Source organism: Abramis brama (genome assembly GCF_963993115.1).
Source record: "Abramis brama genome assembly, chromosome: 18".
NCBI classification, from domain to species: Eukaryota; Metazoa; Chordata; class Actinopteri; order Cypriniformes; family Leuciscidae; genus Abramis; species Abramis brama.
Window position 1 is genome coordinate 5,481,687 of NC_139980.1, and position 27,306 is coordinate 5,508,992.

General features: G+C 37.0%; 1 protein-coding gene across 2 annotated transcripts in view; it reads left to right on the forward strand.

Moving 5' to 3' along the window:
• The window catches only part of usta (uronyl 2-sulfotransferase a), an 80,450-nt gene extending 54,576 nt beyond the window's left edge, over nucleotides 1-25,874 (forward strand). Inside the window, exons 2-8 of one of the 2 annotated variants that reach the window (XM_084091724.1) lie at nucleotides 1,358-1,401; nucleotides 12,300-12,467; nucleotides 16,010-16,089; nucleotides 16,217-16,370; nucleotides 22,983-23,080; nucleotides 23,558-23,715; nucleotides 23,964-25,874. In XM_084091724.1, the coding sequence (XP_083947850.1) occupies nucleotides 1,358-1,401; nucleotides 12,300-12,467; nucleotides 16,010-16,089; nucleotides 16,217-16,370; nucleotides 22,983-23,080; nucleotides 23,558-23,715; nucleotides 23,964-24,268 (1,007 nt within the window). In that variant the 3' untranslated portion in view covers nucleotides 24,269-25,874. The remainder of the gene's footprint in view (nucleotides 1-1,357; nucleotides 1,402-12,299; nucleotides 12,468-16,009; nucleotides 16,090-16,216; nucleotides 16,371-22,982; nucleotides 23,081-23,557; nucleotides 23,716-23,963) is intronic. The other variant, XM_084091725.1, reaches the window with a different exon arrangement.
• The last annotated feature ends 1,432 nt before the right edge of the window (nucleotides 25,875-27,306 follow it).

The window sequence follows — 27,306 nt, forward strand, 5'->3', positions numbered from 1 at the left end:
CAGGGCTGAAGCTAAACTCTGCAGGACAGTGGCCCTCCAGGACCGGAGTTGCCTATCCCTGCTTTATGGTCTTAAAATGTCTTAAAAAGGTCTTAAATTTGACTAAGTGAAACCTGCAGGAACCCTGTGTAATTTATGATGTTGATTCAATGAAAATCTTGCTTGACAACTGTGGTCACCATTCACTTTCATTGAAAAGAGCAGCTTGCACGTTCTCAGGCCATGTCCACACTAATACGTTTTCGTTTGAAAACGTATATTTTCTCTCCGTTTTGGCCTTCCGTCCACACTGAGACGGCGTTTTTATTAATGAAAACGAAGCTTTTTTGAAAACACACTCCAAAGTGGATACATTTGAAAACGCCGTTTTCCCGTTGTAGTGTGGACTGTGAAACCAGTGGTATTTAAAAACGATGACGTAAATTTAGTCATGTGACGCATATTGTACCAATAGATATTCATGTTTATACCAGTATTGTGCCTGTTATGTGCTATTCACTTTCACACTGTTGCTAAACATATTCTACATTGCACACTCTTCATATCACAGTCCTGCAAAGATGACAGAATTTACTCACATTTGCTGTCCTTCGGCAATACAGTCGTGTTTTAGACCAAACATAAGGTGACTGCGTGCGACCTGGACCGCATCAGTGAATGGTGAGATATTTTACTAAATAAAATGATCCTGTCAGAAGAAATGCGCGATAACTTTCCATCTGAATCATATCAGTGATCTTTTGTGGGGTTTTACGCATGCGCAGTAAAGGTGAATTTAGCGTTTTCAGGCGTTTTTCAAAAGTTTCTCATCCACACTGAAACGTCCGAAAACGCCTGAAAACGCTAGTGTGGACGGAGAGCGTTTATAAACGAAAATGCAGTTTTCAAATGTTTAATTTTTGTTCCACAGAAGAAAGTAAGTCGTGCAGGTTTTAAAAGACATGAGGGTGTGTAAATGATGAATTATGTTTTGAATGAACGATCCCTTTAACAAGAAGAACATCACTGATTCCAGCATGCCATCTGGAGTGGAGGTTAAAGAGTAGACCCTTGTTTGAGATGAAAGAATGTCTCCTTTTTAGCCACTACTGTATCACAGAAGGCGTTGTTTCTCTCTCAAACACCCACGAAAACACACTTCTTCTGTTTCTGCACAGTGGATTTCATCTGGCTCCCATGCCGATTTCATTGCAGATACAACTCAGATGCTGAGTCTGCTCTATTCCAAAATATAGTTTTTCACTGAATGCGCTAAAAAAGTTTATTTTTTGTCTGCATTGTTCTCTAAGCTTATGATTTACTAAATAACAGATGTTTCATGTAAGCAGCTCACTCTGAATTTCTATTTTCTTCACAGGAGAATCCACTTTTGTTGACGACCACGGGCCTCCCACACCAAGGGTAAGTTGTTTTTTTGCATTATCAAACTCTTTTTCTCTCTCTTGTTTTCTTCCAGTTCGAAATGTACTGTACAAAACATCCCTGTCTGCGTTTGTCCTGTTATTTTGGCCTTCCCACACTAGAGGAAAACATTTCAAGACTTGGCGGTGACTAGAAGGTCAAACACACACACACACACACAGCCACACATTCACAATGTTTTGGCGAATGCATTTTTATTTCCTGTGTTGATGTATTTCCTAATGAAACAGGAAGTTTGAGTGGTGTGTATATATAATTTTTTTGTATTAATAGCCAGTTGCTATCAGTTTAAATCATAGCCTGGCAAAACCATGCTATTTATGCTAGAAATTTCTATATGCACTTGGGTCTTGCAGTATCAGTATTGGTCAGTTTCTCTGAAAGAAAAATATTTATTATTTTGTGTGTGTGTGTGGGGGCTCTCAGGGCTCTAGACTGCGACTAAATGCTAAAAGAAAGAGCAGCACAAGCTACTCGCTGGCCATCTCGATAACGCCACCACTAAACAGCTTTCAAGTTCACTGCAGAGTTCTCCGATATAAACCACAAATGTCTCTGTGATTAAACTATAGTTCAAAGCCAGAAGAACCAGCAATGACATTTTTGACAACACTGATGTGGAAACAAAATTATCTAGTTAGAAGGCTTTTCAATCCACAAATCACCAACATTTACCATGGATTTTCTGTAGTAATGCTAACTGTAAACATGATATTATGCCAGGGATATTCGTATAACATTTTATTATAGGCCTGTTATTAATGGACACATGTATTAAAGGTACATAATTAATAATTTTGTATCAAAATATCCAAAAACCACTTGCAAAGTGTTATATATTTCTTTCAATTGTGTACTTACATTATCCTAAATGTTTCCAAGGATTTTTAAATTCTTATTCACTTGCGTCATCAACCTACGCCTTTGTTATTGGAAGAGGTTAGCGAGCCCTAGCGGTGAAAAAAATTACATATTGTGGCTTTAAATGTATTAAAGATATTGAATATAATTACAGTATTTGTTAGATATATCCTTTTTTGCATTTTTATTTATACTAAATGTGTTCGGGCTAGGCATAGAAACCATATAGTTACTTTTTGCATGACTGAGGTGCTATGCATGGTTTTACCTGTTTATCATGATCTACAAATGTATGGTACTATGGAAGACCAATTTTAATAAGAGTAACTAACTCTTATTAACTAAGTTCTAACTCAATCAGAATATTTTGATTTTACCATGTAAAATGAGATTATTATTATTATTATTTTTTTACAAATGTAAATTATTTATTTTCATTAACAAAAACATCTCAAACTATTTTTGCTGTCAATTCAAATTACAGTCAAATGTGTATTACCAAGAAACAAAATAAGTAATACTAAAAATTTATATTATTACTTTTATAATTAGTGTAATATTATGACACTAATTATTTTTAGTGCTACCAAATCAGGTGCTGGTGCCTTCATCTGTAGAACTGTAGAACGCCGTGCTACTGCTCCCAGATGTTAGTCTAGAGCAGGGGTCGGGAACATTTTTCACCAAAGAGCCTTTTTTTTTTTCTTTTTTTTTTTTTAAGGGCCTAAGATTTTACTATTATTATTTTAATAAAAACGTTTTTTTTATAACATTTTGATAACAATAACTTATATATATATATATATATATATATATATATATCATAGACTGTAATATATATATATATATAACTCAAAAATAGAAAAAATCAATAAAAAATAGGTAACATGTTTCATTATGCTTTGAAATTGTCGATGCTCCTCTGAATTCTTTCTTTTTGCCATCTCCACAAACTAGCTAGGCAGCTGCTTGTATCTGAGCACCGGAAGTTACTATGGCTCTGTTCACACAGCAGTAAAATATGGTTGAGAGTCCTGTATTTGACTCCTCCTCCTAAATATGGTTGTGTTTTGTTATTTACGGGGTGACAACTGCATTCTATCACCTGTAGGTTTTGGAGACTCACATCCGCATTCTCTGCAGATCCCCACTGTGTGAACCGGACTGGACAACTAGTTGTCCGTCATGTCATATAGTACAAAAGAGCTGAGCTGCACACAAGCGTGTCTCGTGTGTGCAGTGTATTTTCATAACATACAGAGACATGATCAGTACTTCACTCTCCATTTAAACTGCTGTTGGTTAATTAAACTTTGACTGATGAACTCGTGCCGTGTCGACTGTGATGATCATTTCTAGTTTCATGGACGTCTTTGATATTTGCTTTAATCACTGTCACTGGTTACATGTGCGATTAATAGAATTTGGGCTTGCGACTAGATGTTAGTTCATGCAGAAAGTATTGGAGTTGCGCACACCACTGCATACACAGATTGGTTGGAACAACTTTAAATATTGTAAATGGACTTTTCATTAACTTTATCTGGCTGTACTACAAAGGAATTGTTATTGACTTGTGGAACTCAGGACTTAGGAATTGTAAACTGTTCTCTAGTGATGTGTCTAAGATTTTAATGATCATATGCTGGTGAAGGGTGACAAACCTGGTGAGCCAAACCCCTGGCCACGGACTTGAGACTAGCGTGGACTTTTCTCACTCAAACCACTGCCTGCTGCTGCTTCTGATTGTTTTCAGAGGGAAGAGCTGCCCACAACTGCTGGTCTAGGATCAGTTTTCTCCATATTAATAGCATATTGTTGAAAGAGATTCTGTGTTTGTGCTCTTGAGAGCGTCAAAGGTTTCTATTTACGACGTGATTTGGAGCGTTGAGCAGAAAGAGTACTGAGTCTTCTGATCAAAACGCATGCGAAGAAGATGCAGAAACCAGCGATCTCATATGTAATCATGTGCATATGTAAAATAACGCGATCACCAACATTAAACAGCATATGAATCAAAACTGTCTAATGTTACTGAATGAAATGTCAATCCAGAACGAGCTATAGATCTGTGCAAGCATTAAGGGTGTTTATGGACTCGATTTACTCCATCTGTGTTTTGATCGTCATCTGAATCCAATCCAGGCGTGGTCTTTGACAAAAATGCTATTTTCTCAACTTTTTGCTCAAAATGTTGCTTTTTTTTAAAATAAAATAAAAACAAAATAATCTGGAGCCATGAATTTTTGTGAAAATGATCAAAAACACTGGCGGGGAAAGAGTTAAAGAAGATGCGCATCTAGCCTTACCCTGGAGTTGGTTCACCCACCGCCTATATTCCCACTATTCTAGAGCCCTGATATCTGCTGAAAGTTAATTTTGTCAACTTTTGGAGTATGGTAACATAAAACAGACATGGCCTAAAAGCCCCAAATATGGTCTTTCTTGCCATTTAGCTGACATAGTGACTTTTTCTGGGTCAACAAAAGAGCGAAACAAGCAGTTGTGAAAGTTAACTCAACACACACAATCATGACAACTAATCTTATCAGCACTTCCTACAAAGAGGACAACTCTGATCGTTGACACACAGATTAGAGAGAGAGAGTGAAATGGAATGAGTGGAAAGAACGAGCTTGATTTAAGAGGAGTGTCATTACACGCACTCTGCAAAAGAGGTTAAGCTCAGTGAAAGTTTCAGCTGGGTTTGCTCAGATGATGAACGATGGGTCTGTTTCATAATAGTAGGGTTGAAGCCATCACTGTGGTCTGTCTATGGTTTTTATAGAGACTTGTTGAAAAAGGAGTCATTATGTGTTATAACACAGTTGTTTTAAGACAAGTCTCAAAGCACTTGTTACATGTTCGAGACTGAATGAACTTGGTTCGATGTTTTCAAATGATTTATAACTGGGATTGTATGTTCAGTGTTCTAATCAGTGTTTTGTGGTAAAAAATAACTCGAGTGTAACACTCATTTCTCTGCGCTGCTATTTTCCTTTTTGGTTTTCTCTTTGGTTTTTTGTCTCTCTGCTGTGAAATGGGTTCAAATGATTCAGAGACTTTGGAATGCTGGAATGATGCATTGATATTACTGTGTGTGATATGACAAACGAGTCCAGAAGAGAACAGGAGAGGGGTCCACCCATAAAAATACTCTTGTGAATTTTAACGATGGCCTTGTACAAATGTAAATGGTACAAACTACGTTTTATTGTTTCTAACTAGAGGGATTGTTCTGTGATAAGTATTGACACTTCCTGTATTGAATATACACTCGAGTGTCATATAAAATAAGTCTTTATTTACAGTTTATGCAATAACCTGCCTCCTGAGCAGTAACATTTGTTAAAACATTCTGATAAATATCCCATAGCGAATTGTGTTTTAGAGTGTTTAACTGTTACGTCCCGTCTAGGGGGTAAAGGACACAACATGAAACGAGAGAGTGGAAGCGAGGAATCTTTTGAGAGTTTAATGAAACCAAAGAGTCAAAATAAATAAATAGGGAACTTTTCTTCGGGAGATGACCTGGCCAAAATAACAAACAAAACTTTCTTACTTTAACCTCTTTCCTAAAACCTAACCAAATTAAAATAAAAGTACAATATATTAACCTAACTCCCTAGCCAAAACAGAGATCAAAAGGTTTACAATAAACAATAATGGCATCAAACTCCTTACTTTCCCAAACTCTCAAGATTTACAATGATAGACAAACTATTTACAAGCTCAAGCAAACCCAAATCATTGTCAGTAACAGTCAATAGGGTCGAAATAACAAACAGTTTCCTACTTACAATCTGTAATTCTTTTCAGAGAACAAACAATGATCACTCTTAACAGTCAAAATTCATCTAATCACGCATACACAGCCACCAAAACCAACAATTCTGTCCTCACAACAACACAATGTCCCCCCCCCCTCAAAGGAAGTGACATCAGGACTTTTAAGGTGTGCCTGGAATCGAATGCACCAATCAAGATGAGCCAGTCATTAGCCTGCAGGAGCCAATCAGCACCGTACCTGGACACAAACACTTCCAAAACAAAAGAGAGAAAGAAACGAGAGAATACAAAACAATTGGTTGTAACATTAACAATGTCAAAGGGATAGTATTGTAGTACATTTTACAGTAAATTTTATAGTATCTTGTCTATACAATCCATAGTTCAAGTAATAGCAATTTGGACTAGTTATATTTAATATTGAATAATCTTATTATCTAAAATCCTGCATAAGTCTATAATATATAAGATATATAAGAGACATTTACAAGTAAAGGTGGATGAAGATAAGAATGATACGAAAGAGAAGACAAAGGATTTTCTTCACTGGACTGTGTGTGGACTCCTTAAAATGCTCATCTTTGACCCTGAGACTGTGTGCATCAGCAACTGTCCAAAGACAAAGATTGAAATAGAAAGAGACTCAAACATGCATATTAAATTATAGTGGTCAAGCTTGATTTGATTTAGAGACAACCTATGTTTGCTTTGACCTGATTGGCTTGGCTAACAGAGCTGTACTCAGGGTTAGGAACTTCAGAATAGCATAGTAGCGTACTACTCTTCACTATTTCTTCCACTGTTTTTATTTAATTCAGCCTTTATCAACTTATAAAACAGATTCCCATAATCACATCACAAGTGAATTTAAGCAATGTTAACCTAAAATTTAAAAATATTTATCTTACCATAGAGACAGATGTGCACAAGAATGTGATTGAAATCACACACACATGTGCTTTCTATATATAAATATAATATATGCATGTATAAAATTTTACAGCTCAGAGTTAAACATTTGGAAAATATGACTTCCTGAATAAGAAAGTAATGTAATCAAAGTCCAGTTCAATGTGTGCATGTGTATAAATCATCATATTTCTACCAGGACTGCTTCTGTTTACTATAAAAAGGTGTACCCGTCTATAAATTTTCCTAGGTAATAATGTTTTGTGTGGATCTGTCTAGTTTGGTCAAGTCTTTGGTAGCTGAAACCCCCCACCGTTACTAAAAGACCTCAAGCCAGCAATGATAACATCCAGTTTTAACATCTCACAGCTGTGGAAAACACACAAACTCTGAACAGACGTTCACAGATCTAACAAGAACTCAACATACTTACACACACACAAACATACTACAAAAATGCTACAGCGAAGTATGTTAGCTCTAGTCTCATCAGTGTACAGGCCACTACGAGCATCTGCAACTCAACTCGTCAAGTATGGCGCTAGCAACATTAAGGTCATGGCTTCGAATCCTGTGCCTGTACTGTTAAAACTCAAATGCATTGGAATTGTTTTGGGTTAACACTACTGTTCAGAAGTTTAGGGTCAGTAAGATTTTTTTTATGTATTTGAAAGATGTCTCATCTGCTCACCAAGGCTACATTTATCCGGATGCATTTGAAAACGGCGTTTTCGCCATTTTCAAAATGTTCTCTGTCCACACTAGCATTTTCCAAAAGATTCCCATCCACACTGAACCTTCGGAAATCACTAAATTCACCTTACTGCGCATGCGTAAACCCCAAGCGGCAATCTCCCTGTCTCTCTCTTGAAACCAACACAGAAGTGAATTAAACGGCAATTCATCGACTGGCCGCTTGAGGCTGGCTGCAAAAGTGAGTCAAATCTGCATCTCCCCCATGTTGAAATGCCCAACTTTACAGCAGAAAGCCTGGAGCAAAAAGTGGCTTTGGTCTATATAGCTAATTTTGCCCTTCATGACAACTGTGAGGGGGGTGAATTTTTTTATAACTCATCCGTTTAAATTATATTAAGCCTTAAATTTCTGCATAATTAAGGGTGTGTCCACTTTTGAGTGACAGGTGGATTCCCGCTGCTGTGGTCATTAGTCATCATTAGCCGTTTGTCTGCTGTCTGTTAGCTGTCATGTTACCTCAGCTCATTGTCTGACTGTAAAAATAAATTCGGGAGTGACGCGCTGCCAAGATGGCGACGGCCGGCTACGCCCACTTTAGGCTTCAAAAACGGTCTTCAGAAACCTACGGGTGACGTCACGGACACTACGTCCATATTATTTTACAGTCTATGGTAAACCCTCAAAGCTCACTGAGATGATACAGACGGAATAAGACAAGTTCCTCACAAGTTAACTCACATTTCTTCTGGCAGGATAATTTTATTTAGCAAAATATCTCAGCATTCACTGATGCGTCCTGGTCGCACTCACTCACCATTATATGTTTGGTCTAAAGCGCGACTGCTCTCATGTTTTGTCGCAGGACAGCAAATGCGAGTAAATTCTGTTGTCTTTGCAGTATTGTGATATGAAGAGTGCACAAAGTAACATATTTTAGCAACTATGTGAAAGTGAATAGCCCATAACAGGCACAATACCAGTATAAACATGAATATCTATCAGTACAATATCAGGTTTTTTTCTGGGTCAATTGATCTTCGGTGGTGGTGAGACGGACACTGTCATCCTTTCTTGGCTTTTTTTTTTTTTAGCTGTGATTTTACCACCGGATTTCATAGCTTTGTAAGATAAAATTCTTCTTTGCTAGACCTAATAATTATTTTGGTATATAATCATCAATATCAAAAAGTAGAATAAAAAAGTAGTATTAAAAAGTTTATTTGAACTAATAGTCTAATTTTCTACCATATACAATTGAATACAATTAGCAGCTAGTTAACAACAACTTGCTTTGCACTTTCTTTCTGGTTTCACCTCACTCCAGTCCAAACTAAAATATTTTTTTGGTAATTTTTCTACACATTGTCATATAAATAACTTGAAAATACTGTAGTTTATTAAGGTTAAATCTTGCTAACCACTCTTACTAAAAAAAAATGGGCTAAGCACACTTACTGTACATTCTCATTTTAAGAGGTGTTCTGAGTAAATGTGGATTGATTTGTTAACATTAGTTAATGTATTAAGCTAACTAACATGAGCCAATACATTTATTACTGTATTTATTAATCTTTGTTAATCTTAGTTAATTAAAATACAGCTGTTCATTGTTTGTTCATGTTACTTCACCGTGCATTAGGCTAACAAATGTTAACAAATACAACTTTCAATTTAAAATTTTTTGGCTACTAGTAAATGGTGAAATTAACATTAACAAAGATTAATAAATGCTGTAGAAGTGCAGTTTATTAATAGTTAATGTTAAAGGGGTGGTATAATGCCCTTTTCACAAGATGTAAAATAAGTCTCTGCTCTGATGTCCCCAGAGTGTGTGTGTGAAGTTTTAGCTCAAAATACCCCACATATATATTTTATATAGCATGTTAAAGTTGTCACTTTTTGAGGGTGAGCAAAAACGCACCCTTTTTGTGTCTGTCCCTTTAAATGCAAATGAGCTGCTGCTCCCGGCACAGAGGGCGGAGCTTCAACAGCTTGCACTCACACAGACATGCACTGAAAATTTCAAAAACTTTTAGCCTTTTATGTTCAAACCGGAGTCAGACAATGATGGAGAGACTCAAGAAGAAGTGACAACATGTAGAAGCAACAGGATGTTTCTGAATGGTTAGTTGATGAATTTATGTAGCTTATGTGTGGTTATCTTCTAGTCATTGATTAGCATATTCTGTCTTGATAATCTATAAATCATAGGGTTGGTGATGTCACTAACCCGGGAGGAAGCTTGTGTAGTCTCTACCAGTTTTGTTGTAGTCCTTAAAAAATGATTTCTTTAAAAGCAAATATCTTCCTTTGCTTTGAACTTTGAGCGTTGTAACTTTGCAAATGTTGTTTATGCTCAAACAGCAACATTACACTTAATATAGTGGATCTATAAAGGCTTCTGAAACAGAACAATAAAAAAATTGCAGGATGCATTTATTTTGCATTAGAGTAGGAAGGACATATATAGAAGCGTGATTATCTAAGAAGAAGAGTGAGACGGGAGTAAATGTCGAGAGAGGGAGAGAAATGGAGGAAAACAGGATGGGGGAGAAATGGCAAGGCAGCTGGGCTCAGACAAGGCCTCTTATGTGTGTGTGAGGTGAAAAGAGGGCATTCTCTCTGAACTTGAACGCATTTGTTGTTTTGGGAGAGAGCGCAGTTCCACACTATGGAGTGTGAGACTGAGAGAGACCAAATAATAAAAGGCTTGAAGGGGTCCCGAGACTCCCGAGAGGAATTTAGGTTGGAACAACGGAGTGTGTTTACAGACCTGAAGTTGAAAATCATATCACACATTCAAACATAAACACACAGACTGCTTTTGACATAAATGTTTGTTCTTGGGAGCATTTCTTAAATTACATACACAAAGGGGACAGAGCAGCTCTCCAAACCCAGGTCCATCTAGGATGCTGGCCTGCAGGGAATTCCATTCTTCTTTCCACACTGCATGTTCATCGGAGTAAAAACAATTCCTGACTCTTTCTTAAAGACTTCTTATGGTGGTCTGGAGTAGTGAATAAAGATCTGGGCTGGAAACTGGAAGCTTCTAGATTTTAGTTCCTAAACCTGAACTATCACCATTGTGTCCTTGAGTGAAACACTTAACCTCGGCTTATTCCAAGGGCACTGTGTAGTGTGCACTAAATGTGGCTCATTTATTGATCTTTCTTTCTTTCTTTCTTTCTTTCTTTCTTTCTTTCTTTCTCTTTCTTTCTCTTTTTCTTTCTTTCTTTTTCTTTCTTTCTTTCTTTCTTTCTTTCTTTCTTTCTTTCTCTTTCTTTCTTCTCTCTCTTTCTTTCTTCCTTCCTCTTTTTCTTTCTCTTTCTTTATTTCTCTTTCTTCTCTCTCTTTTTCTTTCTCTTTCTTTTTCTTTCTCTTTCTTTCTTTCTTTTTCTTTCTCTTTCTTTCTTTCTTTCTTTCTTTATTTCTTTCTTTCTCTTTCTTTTTCTTTCTTTGTTTCTTTGTTTCTCTTTCTTTCTTTCTTTCTCTTTCTTTCTTTCTCTTTTTTCTATTTCTTTCTTTCTTTCTCTTCTTTTTCTTTCTCTTTCTTTCTCTTTCTTTCTTTCTTTCTTTCTTTCTTTCTTTCTCTTTCTTTCTTTCTCTCTTTCTCTGTTTCTTTGTTTCTTCTCTCTCTTTTTCTTTCTTTATCTTTTCTTTCTCTTTCTTTCTTTCTCTTTCCTTCTTTCTGTTTTTCTTTCTTTTCTTTTTCTTTCTTTCGTTCTCTTTCTCTTTCTTTCTCTTTTTCTTTCTCTTTCTTTCTTTTTCTTTCTCTTTCTTTCTTTCTCTTTTTCTTTCTCTTTCTTTCTTTTTCTTTCTCTTTCTCTTTCTTTCTTTCTCTTTTTCTTTTTCTTTCTTTCTCTTTTTCTTTCTCTTTCTTTTTCTTTTCTTTCTTTATTTCTCTTTCTTTTTCTATCTTCCTCTTTTTCTCTTTCTTTCTCTTTTTCTTTCTCTTTCTTTCTTTCTTTCTTTCTTTTTCTTTCTTTATCTTTTTTCTTTCTTTCTTTCTTTTTTCTTTTCTTTCTCTTTCTCTTTCTTTCTTTCTCTTTTTCTTTCTCTTTCTCTTTCTTTCTTTCTGTTTTTCTTTCTTCTCTCTCTTTCTTTCTTTCTCTTTCTTTTTTTTTCTTTTTTCTTTTCTTTCTCTTTCTCTTTTTCTTTCTTTCTCTTTCTTTCTTTCTTTCTTTCTTTCTTTCTTTCTTTCTTTCGTTCTCTTTTTCTTTCTCTTTCTTTCTTTCTTTCTTTCTTTCTTTCTTTCTTTCTTTCTTTCTTTCTTTCTTTCTTTCTTTCTTTTCGCTCATCTTCGGGAACACAAATTAAGTTTTTTTTGATGAAATCCGTGAGGTTTCTGAACCAGCCATAGACTGCAATGCAATTACCACTTTCAAAGCCCAGAAAGGTAGTAAAGACATTGTTAAAATAGTCCATGTGACTACAGTGGTTCAGCCTTAATTTTATGAAGCAACGAGAATGCTTTTTGTGCGCCCCAAATATAACTGTCTCAGTCTCTGACGCAGTTCATCGTGAACGGCGTTAGAGACTGACATGGAAGAGAAGATAGGGTTGCATAAATTCGTCGTCTTCTTTCTAATAACTATGTATTTCAATGTCTGTGTCTCTAGGAGCTGCCATTCCCAAGTCAGGTGATCTACAACAGGGTTGGCAAGTGTGGAAGTCGGACAGTTGTCCTGCTGCTGAGGATTTTGGCAGAAAAGCACCAGTTTAACCTGGTGTCCTCTGACATCCATAACAAAACCAGACTCACAAAGCATGAGCAGGTCAGTGGATGGGTGAGTGTGTGAGGCAACTAATGTCTCAGAGAAGTTGTAAAGCATGCTAATATAAAAAGCATACTGTGAAAACTTGCTGATGTGATTAAATAAAGGTGTTTGCCAAGGGAAATGCTCACTGAATGCCAGCGGCAATGAAACACATCCGAATGGCACTCATTGTGGAGAAAAACACACACTTTCTTCCTTTGCGGAGAGGAAAAGAAAATATTCTGTCATCCCGTTTGGGTAGAGTCAAGCCACCACACCTCCACACAGCTGAACTCAACCTATGAAAAGCTCAAATAAATAAGCTGATTAAATAACACTCATATACGTTTGTTGAGTGGGAGAGTGAAATAAAAGTGAAAATGAACACTTTTGACTGGAAATCTGTCTATATCCCGAGAGTACACTCATAATTCTTTCTGGACAGCACAGGACCTTCCAGAACCCTAGAATAAAATGTTTTTCTGAGTGATACATTATTCATAGGTTTTCAAATGTGTAAACTGGTTAGATGTATGGTAAATACTCAAAGCTAATATTAAATGTGTGTGTTTACAGGGGGTAAGCTCAGAACACATACAGGTTTCTTTGCCATCAGAATGACTAACTGTCCTAAACGGTGGTGTGTGTTCAGAAAGATGAGAGAGAGAGAGGGGAAAACAGCAAATGAAAGTGTTGTATCAGATATTCTTAGAATGTTCTCTGACGTTCCAAACCTTACTGACTTTTTCTTCTGTGGAATGCAGAGGAAGATCTTTTCTAAATGTATTTTTGTCCATACAATGAAAGATATCTGGACCCCTCCGGTCTTCGAAATATCTTCTTTTGTGTTCTGTTTGAGACTGAGATGATTTATCTTGGAATCTTACATAAACAAATGTCCATACCTGGTTGGTGAAACTACAGCAAGAGCAAAAAAGAAGGTGTGAAGGTGCCGTATGATCCAGTGGGACCGCACTCAGTCACCTACATGTTTAAATAAATGTATTTATATTTATCTAGACAAAGTGTGGCTATATTTGAAGAAGCTAAAATATAAGATTGTTTTGATTTGTTTAATACTTCTGGTCACTTCATAATTTCCATATTTCCACTTGTTTTATTTTATTTTTGCATGACATTACTGGTGTTCTAAAATGTGGAAATAATTTTATAATAATAATAATAAATTAAAGGGTTGGCCCAATCTTAACTCAATAAAATAAGGGTTTAATGTCTTGTTTTGATGTGTATCATTTATGCACAAGTGAATTTTAGTAATCTTTAGTAAACCATTGACCTTGCTTGGAGAATTATCCCCTCGGCTTCGTCCATAATTAGTTAGCATTAGCATAACGTTCTTTGTGCGCATTAAGTGTATTTCCAGTCCTTGTTTTGTCTGGCTGACAGCTGTGATTGTGATTGATGACCTGTTTGTGGTGTTGGAGCATCTGCAGAGTCTCCTAAACAAATGCAAATTTATCTGTGGGATAAGGGTCATAAAACTCTCATTTAGAGAAGAAAGTTTATTTGTGTGTGTATAAAGGGAATGTTCAGTCTGAGCTTTCAATGGGACAAGTACGAATTAACCTCCTCTCCATTAAACAATCATTATGTTCACATCATAATGTGATTGTGTAGAACAAGGTTTTGTCATTAAGGGGTATTTCATATTCAAACAAATATGAAAATTCTGAAGACTCTGCTGTCAACCATCAGTGGTCATATATTCCAGATACATAATGTTAATGTTCTTGCGCAATGAACAAAAAGGGTGGCTAACTGCACACTGATCCACTCAAGACTGGAAAAGTCTTCAAAAACATTTTTATTTTATAAATTGCATCGTGCAAAAAGTGCAAAGTGCATGTGAGTTAAAAACAAATAGACACCAGCAAGCAAACGTTTCAGCACATTGCTATCTTCAGTGCTTTCTAGTTTCAAATGTTCTTGCGCTTGACATGAGAAGTTGCAGCACAGTATAGATAAAAAATGTACTTTATGCTTTTTTATTTTATTTTATTTTATTATTGTTATTAATTTTATTGTGCTGCTTAACATTTTTGTGGAAGCCATGATAATTTTTCCACCAAAATAATTTAACAGTTAAAACATTTTAGAAAAAAACTATAATGACCTAAACTGTGTATTAGTAAGCAAAATAAAGCATCGGGTCACACTCATGTTTATTCTGGCATGTCATTATAATAAGACCTGTACATTTTTAATTAGCCTCAAAACACTAAACCACAGACTGCTTACCCAGTGTCACACAACCTGAGGTGTTACTTGTGATGTGGTTCTACCAACACCTCGTATATCATTACTTTAGCTGTACATTGCATGGCCATGTCTGTGCCCATATAAGCGTTTACAGCACAGGAAATCTCATTAAGATGATGTCACTTCCTCAGGTTGTTACAGAATGTGTGTTTTGGCTTTGACGCAGCGTTTGATAAAAGATGAAAGCTTAAGTGGGGCACTTGTTACAGTGTGGTAAGCTGTTTGACGGAGATGTGGGGTATAAAGAGGTTTAGATTTCGTTATGAAATCTCCATTCTGAGGGTGGTCTTTTCCAAGCCAGAAACTTCTGGAACCTATTGTCCAGTGCTGCACTCTACACATACCGTCCTGGCACACCAGACCAGCATTACGCCATCCCGCTCCTCGTATGGTGATCTGTTATAGGGATTGTTAAGTCTCCTTATGCCTGTGTAGGTATGTTTGTAGAGACTGTAACATGCATTTAGAGACACATGGGCTCTATCAGGGCCGACTGGGGCCCCAGATGGCCCTCATTATGAAACATTAAGGTAATGAGAAGTCAGCTTCTTTCCACTGCACCACATGCCATCCACGCAAAGAATGTTTCGTGTGTGTCTGTGTGTGTGTGTGTTTTTCTATCCCGGTGGGGACTTCAACCTGAATGCACACCGCCTCATTGGGGACTCGTGTCACTGTGGGGACCTAAGTTGAAGTCCCCATGAGGAAACAAGCTTATGATTCATATAGAATGAGTTTTTTATTTATTTATATTTATTTTTTTATGTAAAAATGCTGAAAGTTTTCTGGGATTGGTACGGTTAGTGTATGGGGATAGAAAATACAGTTTGTACAGTATAAAAACATTACGTCTATGGAGAGTCCCCACAAAGATGTATGTGTGTGTGTGATTCTGAAATTCACTTTGAAACTTGAAACTACTTGCATAACGTTTATGGTTTATTATGTTTTTTTAAATAGATCCACAGCTGTGGCTGAAGAATAATTGTTTTATAGCCACTGAAGACAGCAGCTTTAATTAATTATGGCTAATTTGGTATATACCCTGTAATTCATTTGTTTGTAAGTGTTTTATTTATTTGTTTGACAGGAAGTATATATATGTCGTGCAACCGATGCTTCTAGTGGTTAAAATATATATATATTTTTTGTGCTCTGCAATTGTAACTTGTTGCACCCGACTGCTATTTTGATTTATCATAATTGTCAGTGTTGTTGAATGAAGAGATGCTCATGAACGGTTATGTAACATGCATTTTGATCTCTGTTTATTTGTGTTGATTTTTTGCCAGGTGGATTTGATGAGAAACATTAGCACTATTCCACAGCCTTTTCTGTACACCAGACATGTTCACTTTCTCAATTTCACAAGGTAAGCAAATCAGGAATTATTTATCTGAATGTATCTGATCAGGTCCAAGATAAAGACGCACATTTTATGCTTCAGTTAAATTAGTGATCGATTCAGTGCTCGTTCTCTTTGTCTCTTTCTTTCTCAGGTTTAGGATAGAACAGCCTGTCTACATAAACATCATCAGGGATCCCATTAACCGTTTCCTCTCCAATTACTTTTTTCGTCGTTTTGGGGACTGGAGAGGAGAGCAGAATCACTTGATCCGCACACCCCAGATGAAAGATGACGAGAGATATTTGGTCAGAGACTCTTTCTAAATTCTTCCTCTTCTTCCTAATTTTCACCACAACCATCAATTTTGCCCCAAATATATATATTTTTTAAAGTTAGTGCAAGGATACAAAAGCATGCTTGAGATGTAATGTGTGAGGAAAACATCACAGGTTGTAAAAAGTATAATATTATTTCATTGTCAAAAGTTGTGCAAGTGCATAGAGATAGAGTACATAATAAATAGAACGGAGCATCAGTTTACTGTCAGGGACTCATTGCGTTGCGCCCTATCCAGTGTAGACACAGCGTTAGCAATGGTTATTATTTATTCTGAGTTTTAAAATGGAAATGCCATTTGTTCATTCAGGGGGATAAAAAGACAAAAAATAAATGCATGTATATCTACTGTTTGTGGGCAAATTAACCCCTTGAGCTACACCCTGCTTTGTAGTTAAAGAAATACCAAATTAGGCACGGAAACTCAATCCTATTAAGAAAACTTTAACATGATCTTTGTTAATCTTGTGCATCAACACTTTTTTTTTTTTTTTTTTTTTTTGCTGGTTACTATAGGGATGCAGCAGTACTGAAGTTGAGCACAGGTTCAAACTTAAACATCTGAATAGTGATGTGAAGGGCTTACTGTAGTTTAGTGCACTGCAACAGAGCTCCATACAGTATGACTAGTAATTTACCTATTCAAACAGATAGGAGTTGTACTTATATGCACAGAGAAAATAGCAGCGTGACCATCGAGTGACTCGACTCGGGGACTCTATTTCCCCTTGGGAATGAATTTGTTGCACAATGAGTGTTTGTGAGAGTGGGTGCAGGAGTCTGGCTGTATGTTCGGAAATTAGCTCAGACAATGTGAGCAGAATGTTCAGGAATTGATTAGTCATACTTGGTTTTTTAGTCAATTGCATTGCTAAATGCTCTGAAACTCAAGACAGTCACATGAAAACTTGGCATTGCTCGAAGAATTACATCAGTCGACTAAGGATTGTGACAGGATTATGGCTTATATCTGTTTTTCATAAAACATAAATGGCCAGTTTCCCAGACACGCATTAATCTGGAACATTAACTGGGACATTTTCTTGATCAAGTTACTAGTTAATTCAGTCCAGACCGCTTTCTCTGTTCATTTATGCGGTACTCGGTGTAATGAGATTAATCTATGAATATTTCTACTGAGTAGGGGTCAAGATTTGGTAGGTTAGCATGGTTCAGTTCGTAGGTTCAGTTCACAATGTATGCAACAAGATAACACAGAACAGTAGCAGTTCTGTTACGATAGGAATTTAACTTATCTTAGCTAATGAGAGACTACAATAAATATAATCGAACCTTCACTATAAAGAACATAACCTCTTCTTAAGATCCTCTCTCCTCCTGGAGGCCTGGTTAACCACATCTCTGTTTTTATAGTTTAGGATTACCGTGGCTTGTGATCTATCTCACACTAAACATATCTGTTTGCTTGATTTATGTGTCTGTAATAGCTGGGAACTTTGACAAGTATGAGCATTCAAATGGTATCCTATTGAAGTTTCATTTTTGATCTTTCCTTTTGAGTTTAGTTTAATTATAATAATCTATGACGTACTTGGGAATTTCCCCATAATCTGAATGGATGTGCACGCGCCCACACACATACTCAACGTCAGACATATGCATTCACCAACACGAACACAAGCTAATTTGATATTGCAGAGTCGTCCCATATGTTTGAAGCATGTGAAGTGAGTTTATAAAGTGTGTTTTAGAGGAATGGCCATGCTCACAAAGACAAGGAGGGGGGGTTAGGACTCTTTCACCTGCTGTGACTGAATTTTTTCAAGCTGGTTTCCTTTTAACACTTATATGTAATGGAAAAGCTGAAAAAGTTCAAAACAGTATTTATTTGAAATAGAAATCTTTGGTGACAATGTAAATGTCTTTACTGTCACTTTTGATCAAAATTAAATGTACTTGCGCCAGCAAACTCGGTTGTTCTGTAAGGTCATTACTCACAAAAAAAAAAAAAAACACTGTTTTTGTGTGAGGTATGCTGGCAGACCTTCAAAGCTGTAGTACTGCCCATGTTTACTAATGACTAAAAACATTGTTTCAACAGATGAAGTGTGTGTGTGTGTGTGTGTGTGTGTGTGTGTGTGTGTGCGCGCACATAGGAAGGAAATTACCCCCGTTAGTGGAACTCATCCAGGTTCTCATTTCTCTGGCAGACTGACTTCTTGTCTCCTTTCGTAACCTATCATCTCGTCTAATCTCTGCTTTGCTCAAATACAGCCAAGCATTATGAATACAGTAACCAGTATTTATTATTTGCTTTTTTTTTGTGTGTGTGTTTTTGCGTTTCTAGACCGAAAAATGCTTTCTCTCGTGTGAGGCAGAGCATGTTGCGTGGTGACGTCCATCTGGAGGTAGTTTAGGGGTAAATTGCAATGGCTGTGTTCCTAGGTGCTTGGTGAAATGGCCACCTTGGGACTGAATCAAGAACACAAGGCCAAATAAGTGTGTCACCTGAGCTGAAGTGGGTCCTTCTAGAGAGAAACACTGACCGGTTTCACTGCTCGGGATGTTTGCCAGAAGCACACTAGACATTTACTGTAACTTTTTATATGTCATTTCATATATCCAAACAGACTTTCTTTCTTTTTATACTCTCTTTTTTTCTCCACTCCACCAAACAGCATCTTTCTCCTCATTGAATTGTTTTTAATTGTTTGTTTTAAATGTATGGCTCAGCTTTAAGGCACCATTATCTCTTCAGGGCTTGAGGATGTTGTTCTGTAAGTTGCTGCGTAATTGGTGATCTGATGACATTTCTGTTCCTTTTGTTCTCAGCAGACATTTACCCTTCTGACCATCTGGCTTTCTGTACTTAAATACTTGTTTCCTTTTAATAAACCAAAAAGTCAACGGAAGCCCAAATGGGACATTACTTTTGTTTTTTCTTTCAGCAATAGCATTTGTGCGTTCAAAGTGCATATCCATCAGAGTTGTATGTGTTTCCATTGGGAGTGAGTGGAGATGCGGATGAAAGGACATTGATGCGCTCTTGGCTTTTAGACTCTATTCAGATACACACAGAGTGAGTATTGTTAAAGGAACTGGCCCTCCTGGAGCTCCACTGCTTTGAAGGAATCGCCAGTGCATCAGCTTGATATTGTCAACAAATGAACACGTTTAGAGAGTAGTGAAAGAAAGCTAAACACAACAATCTGGTTTTTGTTTGTTTTTTAGCTCTAGTTCACAATCAGTGAATTAAGTTTTAAGCAAACATCCCAATCCGAGCATCGATGTTCATAATTACTGTAATTTCTTCATTGCTTATACCTATATATATCATGACAAGATATCAAGCCTTTGTTTGGACACATTTGACTATATTTATGTTTATCATAATAATCTTAAAAAACCTTTTATCTGAAGGCTTATGCTTAAATTAATTGAATATGCTTTAACTTAACCTATAAATTCCATTCCATCGTATGTTAATGTTCAATACTGTTTAAAACCTGTGCACATGTGTGGCAAATGGTAGAGAAGCTAAGATATGAGGCAGTTTTGATGTGATGCAAAAAAAGGAGGAGAATATTCATAATGGTTCTTTGATTTAGGGGTGCTATCTATCCTGGACTTATTTTTATAAATTGCATTTTAAAATCTGACCACAATTTTAATTGTTTTAGTGGAATAAAAGAAAAGAAAACAGTGCACTCAAATACTTAGAATATGAAGTATTTTAGAATGTGAAAGTACAGAATTTGGGTGGGGGACAGTAAAAAGAAAAGCCAGTTGACTCTTATCCAGAAACTCTAAAAGTGAAAACCAGCTTAAAAATGAGAAAAAAGAAATTTGGGAGGGGGGCAGTAAAAAAAGAATGAAAAAATGAAAAAAAGCCAGTTGACATATTTAAAAACTGAAAGTTGAAACCAGCTTTAAAATTAGCAAAATTCCAAAGATACTCAAGTCTGCAGTTTAATTACATAAATCACCCACCATTTTGAGGGATCAAACAAAACCAGAGATACTATCAGAAACATTAATATTCGAAAGTAACTAATAATTGAAAAACCTTCATACTTCATACTGGTCATGAAATGGAGATAATCCAAGTAAATTTCTAAAATATTCCAGACTAAACAACGTGTATTGCAAACGAGTTTCATCTTTAGGGGACCTTTTAATTTCCTGAATTAGGGCTAAGGCGGAGAAATAACGTTCACATATCGACTGACGTGGCGTGTGTAAAGGCCATTCTACGGTGAAAGATTAATGCTGAAATAGCTCAAGAGTATGTTTTTCTACCTGCCAGCATGAGGGCCCTTCTCTTCTAGACCCACAGCTTGCATGTGATTCCCCCACCTGGGGCTCATGAAAGGGAAGGAGTGCGTGGAGTCTGGAGCCTCATGGCTATGTGCTCTTTACGTAACCTCTCTCGTGCACGAGTTAGAGACGAGGCTGTTAACTTGACAAATTGCCCTCTTTTCCAAGAAATGTCATCTTGACCATCTACTTTTCAGCATGTTCTCATCTAGTTTCATCATTATAGCAACGTTGGCTGCATTGTTGTTTTGAGGAAAACTTCATATCGACTTCTCCCGTTTTTCCATATAATCTTTTTATTCTTGTCGATATTGTTCTCTGAGGACTTCACGTATTGTAGTCTTGATAATTAAACAAGGGAGAGGCATATTTATCTCAGGACTTCTTTAGTCTGGTTTCTTTTTGCTAGATAAAAATGGAAATAAAATACATTGGTTTCATAGGCCTCTCCTGTTGTGTGTTTTAAATAAGTGTGCATACGAGTCTCCATGGATTGCATATCTTCCCATTTAATGTTCCCAGTGTTGATTATAGATTTGGGATCAAATAAAGTGATAAAACATTGTTACAGATGAGTGATTGTTTGTGTTTTGGATGTACTGTCAGTGGCGTCACATAACTTTCAGAAGACACAACTTGTGTAAGTGGTGCCCCCTTGTGGGTTTTTTTAACCTTTATTTATATAGCGCTTTTTACAAAACAGATTGTATCAAAGCAGCTTCACAGTGATGACATGAAAATAATACAACAAAGTTTGTTTCTAGAAGAAAATTGCGTCATCGTCCACCTTAAGTAAGGCAGATCAGTAATATTGTTGAATATTAAATGTCCCCAACTAAGCAAGCCAAAAGCCAAAGCAACAGTGGCAAGGAACCAAAACTCCATCAGTGACAGAATGGAGAAAAAAAACCTTGGGAGAAACCAGGCTCAGTCGGGGCCAGTTCTCCTCTGGCCAACAAAAAACAGTGTATGATTATGATTCAGGCAGCATTACAGATCAGAAGTCAGATTGGATCAGAACATTCAGAATATTTATCCAGTTCCATCTGGTTGGAAGTCAGAGTCATCACGCCGGTATGGAGACGAGTTTGTTGAGGATCAGTGCCGATGACTGTCGTGTCGATGAGGCCTTCACAGGGCTGATGAGGCTGGCACTTCAGGGATGCCTTATGGATGGGTCCAGGCGCAGGTCCACCATCTGATCTGGATCCAGCTGACTTCAGTAAACCTCGGAATAAACAGAAAGACTAGCACTAGTGTAGATGCCATTCTTCTTATGATGTAACGAGTACATCAGGTGTTATAGGAAGTGTCCCCGGTTCCGGCTGACCTAATTTATGCAGCCTAATAATCATCTGACTGATTTGAATAATAGAAATGTATAATGTTCTATATGAATGCCAGACCAAAGATATGTGTTGTTAGTCTAGATTTAAACTGACAGAGTGTGTCTGCTTCCCGAACAATGTTAGGAAGGCTGTTCCAGAGTTTAGGTGCTAAATAGGAAAAGGATCTACCGCCTGCAGTCGATTTTGATATTCTAGGTATTATCAACTGGCCAGAATTTTGAGATCACAGTAGGCGTGAAGAACTATAATGCGTTAAGAGCTCACTCAAGTACTGGGGAGCTAAACCATTTAGTGCTTTGTAAGTAGTCAGCAATATTTTAAAATGTATACAATGTTTTATAGGGAGCCAATGCAGTGTTGACAGAACAGGGCTAATACGGTCATACTTTCTGGTTCTGGTGAGAACTCGAGCTGCTGCGTTTTGGACCAGATGTAGTTTGTTTATTATGCATGCAGGGCAACCACCCAATAGAGCATTACAATAATCTAGCCTTGAGGTCATGAATGCATGAACTAACTGTTCTGCATTTATCATTGAAAGCATATGTCGTAATTTAGATATATTTTTAAGATGGAAGAATGGGGGTTTACAGATGCTAGAAACGTGGCTTTCAAATGAAAGACTGGTATCAAAGAGCACACCCAGGTTCCTAACCGACGACGAGGACTTGACAGAGCAGCCATCAAGTGTTAGACAGTATCCTAGGTTAGTACGTGCATCACTAGAACTGATGTAGTGTAGAACAGTTCTAGTGTTCACTAGAACTGATTAGTGCTACTTTGGATGGGGCTGCTACAGTATTAAAGCATATAGTCCAGTGAAAATGAGCATGTCTATGATTTAAGCACATTTAGAATTTTTGCTCCGTTTGCCAATTTTTTTGTTCAATGTGCTGCTTTCTTTTTGGCTGTAGCTCTGTCAGTCTGACTTATTTCCCCATGTCTCCACTGCAGGACATTAACGTTTGCATCATGGAGAACTACCCAGAGTGCTCCAACCCACGCCTTTTTTACATTGTTCCATACTTTTGTGGACAACACCCTCAGTGCAGGTAATTATGACCCATCATTTGGGTATAAACGTTGATGAGTTAGTGTTTTATAATTCATTTATATAAGCATGTGTATTGCTATATGTAATGATTATCGAGTTAAATAGCTGTTTTGTAATCATGCAGATTTTATTACTACTCTGCAATTTCACTCACCGACTAGTTGTTCAAAACCTCCATGATTTTTCTTTCTTCTGCAATCTGCGAAACAACAAAAGAACATATTTTGAAGAATGTTGGTGGTAACCAAACAGTTTCAGTTCCCTATATTGACTTCTGTTGTATGGACAAAAAATACAATGGATGTCAGTGGGAACCGAAACGGTTTGGTTACCAAAAATCTTCAAGGTTTCTTCTTTTTTGTGTTTCGCTGAAGAATGAGCCTCACACAGGTTTCTGTTTTCACAAAGAATCTCTTCAGTTAAGAAAACTGAAATATTTGGATGTTTTCATGTAATTTTTCTTTGTCTGCTACAGAGAGCCTGGAGTTTGGGCTTTGGAGAGGGCCAAACAAAACGTTATAGAGAACTTCCTACTTGTTGGGATTCTGGAAGAGCTGGAGGATGTATTGCTCCTGCTGGAGAGACTCCTACCTCACTACTTTAGTGATGTCCTAAGCATCTACAAGAGTCCAAGTGTGTATTATTCAATTGCTTTGAATTTGTGTAAGAAATTAAATAAAACATTTAAAAAATGAATGCTAATGCAAATATGAATAAAAATGAAAGAGTATTTTTAAACCTGGTGAGGTAAGGAGAAAATTAAAAACAGTATTTAAATCTTCTGAGAAGGTTTTGGAAAATTAAACTCATTTTAAAACGGATTATTTTGAATCGCATACTGTAGATTTCTCTGTGGCTCATACTTCTGTAAATCTCTGCAGCATTCTGGAAGATGGGAAACCTTACAGGCACAGTGAAGAAGCACATGCCGACTATAGAGGCCTTGCAGGTGCTTTACCAAAGGATGAAGTACGAGTACGACTTTTACAACTTCATTCGTGACCAGTTCCATTTAACCAAGAAGAAGATCGGCCTCAAGTCCGCCTCCCAGAACTCAGCTCATGAACCTGACTTCCTCCGTGAGCTTGCCCTCAGGACCCAAGAACCTTTGGAAGAGGAGGAGGAAGAGGAGGAAGAGGAGGACATGGGGCAAGAGGATGCCAACATCTGGATGGTTCAACCTTGAATATTAGCCATTGAGGTCTTGGCATGGCAGAGATCTCATAAGCTTGATGTCTATGTCCAATCAGGAGGTAGTCAACATTCCCAGGCGAAAATTGGGTGTGTAATAGTGATCCCCGTGTTTTTAACGGGACGGCCCTTCAAGACACTCTCAAGAGGAGCACAGAAGGGTCTGAATAGTTATTTAAGGAACTAACAATTATGACAACGATTTTGTTCATGTTTATGGAATTGAGCAGTTGGTTGTGGTCATTTCCTGGTGAGATGATACACGATTGGAATTACAGGGATGTTGTTGGATTGTCAAAATGGAGGGAAGAACTAATTGTGGTATAGCAGAATGAGATGCTGTGGAAGTTTTTAGGCACCTGGAACCTGGGTGACCTCTGACTCAACCCACACTTTCACGCGCAAACACATTCAGACTACGCAGTAGAGGCAAGTGAAGATCACAACAAAGCACCAAACCTGTGAAAAAATTGAAAAGGATTACTGCACGATATAGTTGTACTCAAAATAAACAACTCAAAACACCAATCAGATCTGATCATCTCATCACTCACTTCCTCTGGTTTTAGAAACCTGCTGCAACTCTGTGCCAGAACTTCAGTGCTAGTCTTTATGAAAGGTTATTTTTATATTGTACATGTAAGTGGTTGTACAATAAATCAAACACTTTTGAATGTCTGCAAGATGTCAAATTCAGCACACTGTTCATCTAAAATGTTTAATGTGGATGTTAAACATTTCGTTCGGAGTGTCATCTGTTGAGTTCAGTCGTTGCAGAAAATCGGGCTCCTAAGTTCCATTTGGCACATGATGTGCTAAGCACACCTGAAGTACAGGTAATTCTTCACCCAAAAATTAAAAAGCAGCTATACAATTTTATCCTAGTCTGTATTGCTCAGCAGTGTACAATATATTGTTAAACTACTGGGATATCAAACAATACCCAGCTAGTTGCATCTAAACAATGATCAGATGGCTCATAGGAAAACAAGTTTGACAACAGGATAAAAATTAAAAAAATATATAAATGTGAAAATTTGTGCAAATTTGAGTTTTAAAAATTGCATTTTAAACCCATATATTTCTAAATCATTATTATACTGCTCCACAGATCAACACCTGTTCCTCGTGTGTTTTACCTAAAGAATGGTCCACTTATATTCATTACAGGTCAGACTCATGGAGCATTTCTGTTCAACTATACTGATAAAGTGAAATGATTAATACATGACTAAATAGATGCCATAGCTACAAGCTCTCACAGAATTTAACACGTTCCTCTTATACTTGCCAGATAAGTATACACTTGTGTATGCCTACTTGTTTTGTGTTCAATGTGGATTTTATATTGTTTAATTTATTGTGCAGTATTTTTTGCATTCCATGTATGAATCTCAGGAAGAAAAAAAACAGCAGATATATTTTTGTTTTTTGACATCTAACAGCTGGCGAATATTAAAGCATCTGATAGCTAAAGGTTACTTAAGGACTGCTGGAGTGGCTATTGTTTTGAATACCCAAAGTGAATGAAAATGGCTAACATTACAAATTAACTGCACCTTTACTGGGAAAACACTCAAAATAAAAGCATTTTAACAGCATTTGTTGTTTGTAGGACTTCTTCATATGTGCTGTATGAAAATATTTAATAATCTGTGCGTACAAATAATTATTTCTTATTTTATGATGATAAATTATTTAAATTTGTTCTTTTTTATTATATTTTGTGTAAGGATTGATTACTATTTATTTAAAACATGGTGTTTTGTTCGTGAACAAATCATCAGACCTAGGCATAAATAAGAACATCTCTGGATCATTTTCGTGCGATTATTTGCACTTATTTCATTCACTGAAGCATTTGTTTCACTGACTGACAATAGAGCGAGCAAATAGCATTTGAGTGGTCACTGTGAATATACATTTCATTGGCTGCATCCTTAGAAAGACTCTAGGCTTGTTCGACTTGAACCGGCGCTGCACAGACCGATCGGTTTATGACTTCAAAGTACCGCGAGAGCAATTGAAAAGCATAAGGAGCCATCTACTCTCTATTCGTTCTTGCGGTATTTTGATGTCATTCACCGATCGGTCTGTGCAGCGCCGGTTCAAGTCGAACAAGCCTATTGACTACAAAGTCCACGCCTTTCGATGTATAATCGCATATTAGTAAGATATGTCAACATTTGAACAGCTTTAAAGTTTTTTTATTATTCATTTTATTTGTAATCATGTATTTTATATTTGCATCATTAGATATTTGAATAAGTTGAAACCCAATACTTGCGTTTAAAAATGTAATTCGGCAATTAATTCATGGGGTCTACGGAGAGCCTGGCCACTCCCTATTAAGTCTTATTGTACCGAATTTTGGTTGTAGTTCCACCAGAGTTCCACTGGGGGCGATCGCCCATGAGTGCAAAATGAATGGGAGTCTATGGGGCTAGACGGATAAATTTGTCTCTTTCACCTGATTGCCGTTGAGAAATCTCAGATTTGATTGTAGGTTTTGCAAGTTCAGCATGGGTTATAGGTCGAAAGTTGAATGAAACAAGTACTTATGTCCTTTCGATTTCTTACAGGTTGAGTTGTTGTTGCCCATGACACGCTAGCATTCTGCTAATGAACGCTGATTGGTCAGTGAAGGACTGATTACGACCAGAGATACCGCTTGATGGCATCATGTGTGTGTATTTTCGGCGTGGTCTTTTAAAACAACAAAACAAAAACTCTTCTAGCACGTGTATTTACCTGTGTCAGCTGTGTTGTCGATGCCTCGAGAGAAAAGAAAGTGCAGAGCGCGAAAGCACCAAAGTGACTGAAGGATTGCCGTAAAGCAGTATCTCTGGTCGTACGAATGTGTATGACGTCATTGTCATTTCAAAAGACTTTTTAAAGCAAATACTCTAAAAAATCTAACACCCAGCAATGTGTAATTTCTTTGCATCTCCTTTCGAATACAGCATTCAAATTACTAGACAAAAAATTATATCCTGAGAAAAATGGATTTTGAGGGGTATAGCTCCATAGACC